General features: G+C 36.2%; 1 protein-coding gene across 1 annotated transcript in view; it reads left to right on the forward strand.

Moving 5' to 3' along the window:
- Positions 1 to 7,441, forward strand: part of LOC128986304 (uncharacterized) — a 68,177-nt gene extending 60,736 nt beyond the window's left edge. Inside the window, exons 14-17 of the mRNA XM_054406602.1 lie at positions 3,525 to 3,653; positions 4,418 to 4,546; positions 6,412 to 6,522; positions 7,162 to 7,441. Of these exons, the coding sequence (XP_054262577.1) occupies positions 3,525 to 3,653; positions 4,418 to 4,546; positions 6,412 to 6,522; positions 7,162 to 7,355 (563 nt within the window). The 3' untranslated portion in view covers positions 7,356 to 7,441. The remainder of the gene's footprint in view (positions 1 to 3,524; positions 3,654 to 4,417; positions 4,547 to 6,411; positions 6,523 to 7,161) is intronic.
- The last annotated feature ends 4,429 nt before the right edge of the window (positions 7,442 to 11,870 follow it).

The following is an 11,870-nucleotide window of genomic DNA, read 5'->3' on the forward strand; positions in this document are numbered from 1 at the left end:
TCCAACAAACCCTTACAAGCTACAACCCTTACAAGGCTTACAAGTGACCATGGGATTGCATTGTAGCAAGAACAGCTTATTGTGCACCCTCATTCACAGGTTCTCATTATCTGTCAAATCCCAGGTCCTTAGTGAACTGTGAGAACCTTTTGACTATTGTAACCTGTTCTTCCCTTTGATCTCCCTTCAATTGGCCAAGGGATCTCATACGCAGACCTTGTAGGGCTGGGCACATAAATATCACAAAACGATGATACCTTCACTGTTCAGTTCTTTTGATTAATTTTTCTACTAGGCTTCACATTTAAAATTAAAAAGAACAGCTGATGTTTAAAAAATGATTCATACTGTACAAATAAACAAGATTCCTTTCTGTTCTTCTTGTAAACATGACTTTTATTTTTTCTCTCTTAATTTTTTATTAATTTACTCAAACACTTAACATTATTTAATGGTCCTTCGAGCCGGATATTACTTAAGCGATTTGGAATTACTTCCACCACTAAAACTCTTCATACATCAATATTTCCTCATTTAACCCATTGTTTTCTGTGCCTCTGAACTCTTACACATTTGAACTCTTATTTCCACATTGGAACTCTTAACCCACTCATTTAAACTTTGTGAATTTTTTACATTTATCTCCTCATCTTTGTACAATGGCATCTCCAAATAGTGATTTTAAAATTGAGACTTATACATGACTCACATCTTTTATTAAAGTTCGTATGAACAAAATAAAAAACATCATAGATCAACTTATTGAACAAGAAGAAACATTAACAGTTGTGCAACACGAAGCCTTAAAGACCCTCATGCAAGAAACCCAGAAGAAGAAAGAAGACTTTGATTCTTATTTTTATAGAATTGTAAGTACATCAAGTGAAGATGATTTGAACATTGAAACTTTAGCTGAAGATGAAGACCAAATCAGTGAACTATTCATCCACATCACCAGCTACATTAAAGTGCTGCTTTCAAAAATTGGTTCTAACCCTTATTTGGCCAAGGTTAATTGCAGTTCAGCTCAACCTCATAGAACTACTGCAGTGCATGTAATCAAACCAAACTCATCAAGTCAGTTTCAAATCAGAGGCAACGACATTATACAACCTGGAACAAAACTCATCACAATAAAGAGGCCAGTGACAATCACAATACCTAAGTTCGCAAACACGATGATTAGAAATACCACAAAGACAGTGACAAAACCTCAACCAACGAATACAGATACAACAGTGAGCTCAACTACCTTGACAAGTGATAGTGCTGCTATCCAACCTACCAACATTGCTGGCATCCCAAGAGACAGTACTGTTATCCATCCTACCGATAATGATATCACCCATCCTACCGATCGTGTTGCTGTTACACCAACAGACAGTGCCGCCGTTAACACAACCGAGAGTGAAACCACTACAGTAAAGACAGTCAAGCAATCCAGTCAAATGGTTGTATCTTCGGATGAAGCTCTGGACAAAGGCTCCTCTTCATCACAAACTACAGAGGAAGCGGTCATCCTCCAATCTCAACTTGTTGAATTATTGAAACAAGAGTGCTTTGAATTGAAGAAATGTGTTATGAACTGTCAAGACTTGTTCACTTCTGTTACTCAATATCATCATAAAACACCAAAGTTCCTTCAAAACTCTGATGTTCAACATATCAAAGAGCTAGGACTTCGGTGGTCTCCAGCAACAGTTTTTAAGATGTTTCCCAGCAAAGATGGTATAGGTTGAAAAGCAGAAGTAGAAAAAAGAAACCAGCTGTTATAGCCAGCCTACAACAAACTTTTGTGTTAATGTGTTTTTTGTTCTAAACTAACTGTTGAAGTGAGGACACTTCAAGGCCGGGAGTATGTTCAGTTCTTTTGATTAATTTTTCTACTAGGCTTCACATTTAAAATTAAAAAGAACAGCTGATGTTTAAAAAATGATCCATACTGTACAAATAAACAAGATTCCTTTCTGTTCTTCTTGTAAACATGACTTTTATTTTTTCTCTCTTAATTTTTTATTAATTTACTCAAACACTCCACATTCACAGCTTTCACAAGGTCTCTGGCTGGGGCAAGCTGTAGCGAGATTTCCCTGAAGGGACTCAGCTCCCGAGCTTGCTTGACGAGCCAATCCTCCACAGCTAACCACCAAGGCTCTGCCTTCAAGATGGCAGCTGCTTATCCTGACGTCTTTGCCATGAATGGCCCACCTTGACAGCTCCCCCTTGATTTTATTGGCTTCAGCCTCCATGCGTTTCCAGTACAGGTGTTCAGATTTGGCGATAGCAATCTTCTTCACAAACAGTATCTCCAAATAGGTGGGTGTCGGTGCTCTCTGTTAAACAGCCGAGCCCTCTCCCTCTTTCGTCCTCGTATTCTTTTTCCGTCCCCTATTTCCATCTTTCTTCCTGGAGGCTTCATTAGAGTCAGCTTTGGGGGTGCCGCCCTCGCTCTGCTTTTTTCCTAGCATCCTGGTTCCCTGAGGAACTGGCTTTGCAGAGAGCAGAGTTAGGGTGCTTGGCAGCCCACGCCAGCCTCCTCTCATTTCAGGATAGCACCATTTCGCCTTTGGCTAAGGCATCCGCTATCCTCCGTCTTCGCAACTCGCCCCTGGATAGATGTTTTTTTTTTTTCGTTCCTTTCCGGTTTCCACGAGCGATGATGACTATCGTCAGATTTAAGCAGACATTCCTCCTCCATTGGGGTCAGATGGTCTAAGTTGTTCCCACGAATACCGGGTATCTAAGGTCCACCTCCCCAGTGACCCGCTTAGAGAGGTAAGGGGTACATTCGACTGGGTTCCCCCTGGTTCCCAGAAGGCTCCGTTAAGACACTGAATATTAGGCCCCCAGTGCCACAAGACTCTCGGCACAGATCGCATTACACCTTAGTCTAGGGCCCCCCTCACTTGGTTCTGTAGGTGGACCAACACCCAGTGGCAGAAGGTAGCTCTCCGCAGCTAACAAGTGAGAGTTGGAGTTTAGGTGTGGCCAATCTGCCGAACCAACCCCGCATGCGAGGTTTGGCCGGAACAGCGCGAAAGGTTCTCCCACTCACTAAACCCCCATACCATCCTCTACAACACTTGGTAATGGTGCATTGGGGAGAACGGTTCCACTCGCTTCAATTTCACCCTGCCCAGCATTTTTAATAAATTGCTATAAACATACAAATTTTCATAAAGATTGATCATAAAAGATTCAAAGATAAAAAATACAAAATGGCAGATATCTGGCTAACGAAGCGATTTTGGAAAAAATGTTATTCTTGATTTTCTCTTTATTTTGACTCAAGGAATCAGTACGTAAATTATGTCCCCACCTTTTTTGAACACCCTGTATAACAGTTTAATTCCTAGAACAGTGAGTAGCTATGGCGTTTCCTCGCGAAATAAAGTAAAATTTGCTACTTACACAGTAAAATCTTTGAGATTTGCAAAGAGTAACTTGTAAACCTGTTTTGATCAAACTTGGTAAAAAAATATATTACCTACTTCATTAAAATGACTAGATGATTGTTGTTTTAGAATTGGATATAGAAGTTACTAAGCAGATTCTTGGTTGCAATCATCAACCTGAAGACATGTCACAGTATATCAAAGCACCCTGTTATAGAATGGCGGGATTTTTACTAGACATACTGCCAAATCCCTTAAGTAAGTACATATATTAGTCAAGTAAAGTGGATTGATTTGCAAAGTTTTAAGAGAAATGCAGAACGTTGAAAGAAATATTTCTAACTAGTAAACACGTTGCTCGAAATCGAGCAATTGCAAAGAAGTAAAGTAGTTAATTAAAAACAAATAAAAGTCATCATAATTTCTGATGAGTTTAAAAGACTTTGAAATGAAAAATAACAGCAATTAAAATATACAGCTGATCAAAATGTAAACAATCATGTTCTTCATAAGGATAACATGGGAACTTTAACAGCCACTGGGGCAGAGCCCAAGGGACTTTTTCAAAAATGTAAGGTCAGTTTGCAAATCTACGCGACACGCTCTTTCCAATGAGACGTCAATGGATAAAATCGGTTAAGAAATGGCGGAGGAGTTCAACCGACAAAGTTTCATGTAGCGTATTAATTATATAGATTATAATAATTGCTAGATGCAAAATCAAAAACTGTTATCTAACTACAGTAATTATTAAGGAAATTGACAGGAAAGCAGGCTTATCTTTAAACAAGTCCATAGAGACACATGGATTTATTTAAAGGTAAGCCTGCTTTCTGTCAATTTCCTGAATAATTCCTGGCAAACGCCCTATCTTTTTATCAGATAATTACATTAATTATTAGATTAGTTTTACTCATGATAGTACTCTTGGTAGTTCCTTTATTTTAAACAATTCTCTATGGATTGAATTATTGTGTAGCTTATTAAGGACCACATTGTGTTAACAGTGTAATGTGTTATAGGTAACCCATTGGACCTGGTGAGTGGGTTTTGCCATTCAGGATGTCACGGTATGTTCTTGTACTCTACCATAAAATGGCTACAAGAAGAAACTGGTTCCATCCCTCTATGTCCAGAATGTGCAATAATAGGTAATGAATAATAGTTTTGGTAACTATCAAAAGTAGACTCTCAGGGTATTGAATTTCAACCAATCATTCATGTGTCTGAGTGTTTTACCTGTAATTTGCTTTGCCCTTTTACTACATCTAATGAAGGACCAATGCAGGTTCTGCGAAAACGAGGTAGAAACCTCTGAACACTTATGGCTAGACTGTCCGGTGTTGGACCAAAAAAGGTTGAAATCTCTGGGAAGGCCGCAATTGGAACCTATAGGGTTAAGTATATTGGGCGTCTCATAGCTCCTAGGCTATGCCAAAAGCTTAGGACTGTCAGACTCGAGTTGAGATGTGCTAATAGGACAACAGACCAAAGTAGCAAAGAGTAGATGAATACCCCAAACCCTCCTCCCCCCCCCCAAAAAAAAAAAACTCGTTGCTTCTCAATACACCTGTTATGGCAAAATTTGCAACTAAACTAGTAAAGAATAAATTAGAACGCTGTGGAGATAGTAGGGGAAGAGGAAACCACACAAGAAATATATTGTTTCCCACCAAATCTGAGTTATGATTTTTTAGGCTTATCATTATTTTTACACTACAGCAGGAAGCTAATAAATGTTCCAATATTTGTTATAAACAAACTATTTCTTAAACTGTTGTGTTTTATCTTCAGTACACATTTAGTTAATGTTAACAATTCAAAACTTTAGACATTCAGTGTAATGTATGTGGGTTCAAGATGGTGGCTTTAATTTAATCATATTTCAATTACATGCAATTTAAATTATTTAACACATTTGCCTATGTGGAACATTGGATCTATGTGAATATTTAACAATTTATTTAAACTCGATAAACAGTTTAATAATGCCACGAGGTTCTTTTTTGTTGGACCATGTTTACGCGGAACCAGCCGGTTGGTGGAACCCTCTTAAATTAGGTGTTGCAGTAACTAAAATAGGCCTAGCTATTTTATGGATATTGTTCAAATGCTTAAACTATAATTTTAAATAAATTCAATTGGTTCTACACAGTCCAAAATTAATTAAATAATTAGACAACATTTAACCCTTACCGCGCTACATATATGTTGGGTGGCCTTGACGTAACGCTACGTATATCTAAAAAAATTTTCCCTCAAAAAATCTAAACTGATTTTAAAAAATAATTATAATATTGTAACAACAATAAAACCAATATAATAGCAAACACAGCGGAGAATGAAGTTTCCCGCGGAGTCTGCAAGTTAAATAAACACTTGCGTGTAAGTCTGTCTACAGCTCTGGGGTCTCTCATAGCAGAGACCGGCAAGTGTAGCATGCCACCATTTTGAACAATCGGAGGGCGGGGAACGTTGTTATTGAGATTTTCCTATTTTGAGTAACGGCAATTTCAGCGAGTAGTTTTAAGTCTACAACACGGTAAGGGTTAATAAGGTACAACACATAAAAAACTATTGCTGGGACACAACCTTCGAGTTCAAGGATGGACACTCGGCAACGCGGCTGAAATAACAGGATGTGGTAACCTGTTATTGGCTGATACCTGGGAAGCAATGATAACTTACATCTTTATTTTTCATGTGTTCAACAATAAAAAGAGTTCTAAAATGTAGCTGATGTATGTTTTAACATTCTCTGTGGATTTGATATATAATGATACCTATTTTGAGGTTTAATCAAGAGGCAACATTCTTTATCAGTATCATCATTGGGGACAGCAGAGCCGGGGATAGCAGCTAGTAAGGGCTGGACCACTCTGCCGGTGTAGGCTACTTGCATCCTGCTTGTTTCACCAGGTGACGTCACGCGGCCGCTGACCCCTCTACTACCTGGCGTAAATTATGAGTTTAGTGGAATGTTTTTTATGATTAATTCAAATATTTGCTTGTGCAGAACAAGAAAATGAGCTGCAATTGATGTTTATGATGACATTGATGATATTGCACCCCTCAGGCAGTCATTTCGAAGTACTTGTTGCCAGAAACCATGCAGACCAATTCCTCAGTAAGTAGCCTATAACATTGCTGATTTTTACTCTTGTCTGTGTGTAGTGTAGTAGTGGTAAATTTATCAAACTAAATAAATGTGCCGTGATATTGTTTACAAAGAAATGCTATGTGAAAGAAGTAGCCAATCCTGTCAAGACAACAGATCAAAACAAGCTCTGTAAGCTATAATAAAACTTAATTCTCTAGAAATAGCAGAGGCCCCATTTCATTTAGTGTTAAACCCAAATAACATGCATTTGATATAGGCAAATTAAGTTTTTTGTTACTCGCCTTTGGCCCCCTAGCTGTTCGTCGTCATTAGTAGCATAGAGTGTGGGGATCGAGCCGGTCTAGCGGTTATAGCGCGGGACTTCGCTCCCTGAGGTCCCGGGTTCTTTCGATTAGAGTTTATTGTTTCAAAGCAGGAAGTCAAACCGTCAATATTACGTTATATAACAACAAAGCCACAAATATATTTGATGTGGTTGGTAAGTTAATTTCCTCCACTTCAAAGCTCCACCATAAAAACCCTTTAAAATGTGGTAAGAGAATATGTTAGTAAGGTATTTTTCAATCAAATAAAAAATCTATTGTTGTTTTTTCATAGTCAAAGCTTTTGACTATGACATGGCTAAGATTGATTGTCTTGTTTCAGATTGCTCAGTTGCTGATTATATGAAGGACGAGGTAGTTCGTCGGAGCAGAGTGCAGTTGTTGACCGACTACACAGTGAAGACCACTTACCAGTCAGCCCACACACCTATGCTGGAAATGTGTGTCATACCCTTACAACAATCCTCACCTATCCTTGTACTGGTCAACACTATTCTCAATATACCCCTACTGTGATCTAGTGTAAATGTTAATGTGGAATCTGCATGTTTATTTATTATCACTGTACAAGATTTTAATAAAAAAGATAAATTCTGAAGGTCTATTTTTTGTACTTTTTGCTAACCTTCAATACATAAACACCTCACCTGTTGACAAATGTTAATGTGGAATCTGCATGTTTATTTATTATCACTGTACAAGATTTTAATAAAAAAGATAAATTCTGAAGGTCTATTTTTTGTACTTTTTGCTAACCTTCAATACATAAACACCTCACCTGTTGACAAAGTGAATTTTTACCTGTTCAAATTCAATCAAATATATTTATTATGGATATTACAACAGCTTGGCCTCACCAAGTTTAAAAAAACTTGTCGGTGAGGTCCAATTGATGCATAAGGTTAACAAACAAATAGTTTACATTATTTTTCCTTTTTTTAGAACAAAGTTTTCTTAATATACTATATTTCTACGGCGGTTTGTGGCTGGCACTTTAACTTAAAACAAATTAGTTGGCAGCACACTGTTATTTTTTATTTTCACAAATTATAAATGTCATTGTGGAGCTCAACCTCCACAACCACTCAAATCCCGCCAAGAAGGCTTAAATAGATTGAGGCAAGCCATTGTACAACCCAGGACAATGTGCTTGCACATGCACCGGGGCACATCACGTGAGTCAACAGTTGTCGTACCACAACTATCAGACGAACCTCACTTTAAAGGACTTGTATGTTTGATACTTTGTATTTAAGTTTTCACAGTAAACCCATTACCCTTGCAAAGTTCACTCACAAACTCACGCAGGTCAGAAGTTTCCACATTTGTGCCGATCCTTGATATGAATATCCAAGATTGTCTTGGTGCAGCAGTCAATTTACTTGTGGGTTGGGATTTGCCAATAATTAGCGTAGGTCTGGGTTTTTGATTCTTGGTCAGATTTTGGATTCTGGAATTGAGTCCTATTCATTTTTCTTCTTTTGATAAATCTTCCAATTGTCCTTGTGTGATTCCTTAGTTTGATTAAATTCAGTTTCTTCATTAATTGAAATTATGTCCTCCACGTGCGGTTCCATTTCCATTTTCTTTGGCTTCTTTCGGTAAGAGTTTGCACATTTACGTGCAGGTTCTATTTCAATTTGGCTAACATTATTTTCTTCTGGTGTTACTTTAATTTCGCTTTTTAGCTCATGGATTTCCATTGATACGGCTGTTAAACGATCAGTCACCTCTCGGTCTCTCTTCTCTACTGCCTCCATCCTATTGGGTAGTTCTTTCATAGCGGATGAATTGTTTTGTATACTATTCAGTAAAATATTTAAAATTGACGATGATTCCTCATTTTCATTTGATAGGCCAACTTTCATGTCAAGAAGGTCCATAACCATAGGCCTACAGGTCTGACAACACCATGTAACACAGTCAGCAATTTTATTAAGGTACTCATACTGGTCTTTGGAAAGCTTTGCACATCCTAGGTCGTACCATGATTTACATGGGCCTTCACAAAAAACAGCTTCACTATCAGGAACTACATCTTTGCAATGTCCACACCTTTCTTCATTTCCAGAGTTATTTCTAGGCCTACTTGATTTATTTTTCTTAAACTTGCTCATTATCGTTATTCTTCCTTTTTAGGCTTAAGTAGCCTAAGTCAAATTCTAAAATAATTATTAGCCTTCTAGGTAAACTTTGTCTTGGATTGGTGGCAATTCAGCCTGAGTTAATATTTAAAGTACAAGATGGTTTTTGTTAAATCAGTTGGCTTAATTTGACACAACCTATTTTAACCTGTTTGGTCAAAATATTAAAGCATATTTTGATTAAAAATCGTTTAAATAAAAATGCAGTTAGTTATATTTTCTCACGAGAGCCAAGTTGCAAGTTAACTAATATAGTCAGATGCTAATATGCAATTGCAATTTGATTATTGAATTGTGAAAACAAATGCAGCTTACGTAATGGCGGCAGGTCTTGAGTTGTATCACTGTAGTATGTTGATATTTCAATTGCTGTAGAGATTTTATTAGGTTTAATATCTTGCCTGAGATACTTTAGTGTCAATATGTTATATTAAATTTGTATAATCACGCTCTGAATGGAATAAAAATACTGAATATAAGAGTTGAATACTGGTATGTGAATGCAGCTTGAATTGTGCAATGGCAGCATCCCGGTTGTATGAGTTTAAATACTATTTGTTGAAAATTTAATTACTGTAGGGATGCGTTTAGGTTTCAAAACTGTACTAAAATACTTAAACTTTCAATAAGTTACACTAAATTTGAATTAAACCCGCACTGAATGAAATAAAATATTAAAATATGAAGAGCTCTGAACTGAGAAACTATAACTGCACTAGTCAGTAGTACCCCCGCCGCAGCAAACCTGCCGACTAAGCGAATTTCCATTTGTCTGAATTGATTTTAATAACATTAGGTTTAATTAAATAACTTACGTCATCAATCCATAAATTTCTGTGGAGTACGCGTTTCAACCATCAGGTCATCCTCAGCTCCACTGTCACTAGGTTGAATTTGCTTCTATGTTGCATTATAGCAACAGCGTTGATATATTAAATAAATAGTCCAAACACACTTTACATTCATCACACATACACGACACGTACGAAACATTTAGATAACAAATACTGTGTAACACCGTGCGCACGGCTCGTATTTGTATCTAAATGTTTCGTACGTGTCGTGTATGTGTGATGAATGTAAAGTGTGTTTGGACTATTTATTTAATATATCAACGCTGTTGCTATAATGCAACATAGAAGCAAATTCAACCTAGTGACAGTGGAGCTGAGGATGACCTGATGGTTGAAACGCGTACTCCACAGAAATTTATGGATTGATGACGTAAGTTATTTAATTATTTGATAACTCAATCCGTTGTGCTACAATCTCAACATTATGAACATTAGGTTTAATGAGTACCTAGGTTTGCTGCTACAAGGAAACTAATAAAGTGTATTTTTTAGTAAAATATTAATAGTTAAATATAAAATAAATAAATTTGCCAAGATTGATCAAAATATATCCATAAACAAGCAAAATACAACAGTTTACAATATTCTCCATAAGAACAAAATGGGAATTTTAAATTTACAATTTTTTGAATTTTCTCCATTACCAATAACCATACAAAAACACTTTGATATACTAAATTATTTGTTTTTTAAGCTCTTTAAAAAGGTCTAGAGAGAAATGGGATATTTTGTGTTTTGAGGGTCAAAAATTAGAAAACCCATTTTTTTACCCCACAAAACGTCCCATAAAACCTGTTCCCATGGTCCGATCATGCTGGTTCGCGAACTCATTCAAATTTATACCGCCTTACACCTTTAAACCAAATTTAATCAAAATTAGACAAAAATTACTCAAGTTATCGTGTTCATAAAATACATAAAATATATAAAAATTTGAAAGTATGAAATGCATGAAAAAGTAAATCGGTCCCAGGCCTAAGTCTTACCTAGGATAATAACTACTTCCCTGAAGGGAAATTCACTAAACATTTTAACGTATCCTAGTGATTTTGATTCTACTCTAGGCACATCAAAATTAAAAATTATATCGGTCCCAGGCCCAAGTCTTACCGTGCCACCTACGGTAATAGAATAGTTACCTCCCTATAATAAATGGTCTTTTCCATTTAATATAAATATTATTATTATTTATTAATATTAATATTATTATTAGTGATGGTCAAAACGAGAAATTTTGAATCTCAAAACCGAAACCGAAACTTTAAAAATCGAATCTCGAATCTCAAAACCTAAACGCAAAACTTTTTTACTTAGATGGTTACAAAGGTCAAGGTTACAAAAAATACACATAATCATAAAATGTTAAGTATGCAATCAAAACTGAAAGATATCAACTCCTGACCGTGACATAACATCTTAACAATAGTTTGTATATGTGAATGTTACTGATAATCTTAAAACCCAATACATTTTTTTTAATAAACCAAAAAAAAACTAATTAAACTTCTAACACCAACATAAACATGAATATTAGATTAATTAGAACAATTAGTGGTCAATATTTATTCGTGTTTAGTAAATATTGGTGTCAAACTGAATTGTACCAGTTATAGTATTTAAGATAGCTTTTGAAGTTCAGGATAAAATTTACTTGTTTCATTACTGTTAATGGTGATGTTTTCTCTGTTACTACCAGCTTAGTGTTAAAAACAATAACAATGGCACAAAACAATTTCAGCAGTTTCAAAAACAAAACTGCCAAAATCTTCAATTTCAAAACTTTTGAATCTCGAAACTTGGTGATTGAATCTCGAAACCGAAACTTTTCCTAAGTTTTGAGATTTGAGATTCGGTTTTGACACATCACTAGTCTTTATTCAGCAAGTGTGTTTTAGATATGTACAATTCTGCTTTTAAAAACAACTCTTGTCATTAACATTTTATTTTTATTCACCAATAAAATCACCAACAACTAGTTTCTATATGTATGCAGAGGGAGGGGGTAAGGGCATGTAACACAGTTAAGCTTTTGG

The sequence above is a fragment of the Macrosteles quadrilineatus genome, unplaced genomic scaffold (genome assembly GCF_028750875.1).
Source record: "Macrosteles quadrilineatus isolate MER2022 unplaced genomic scaffold, UCM_ALF_1.0 Scaffold_1__1_contigs__length_201487025, whole genome shotgun sequence".
NCBI classification, from domain to species: Eukaryota; Metazoa; Arthropoda; class Insecta; order Hemiptera; family Cicadellidae; genus Macrosteles; species Macrosteles quadrilineatus.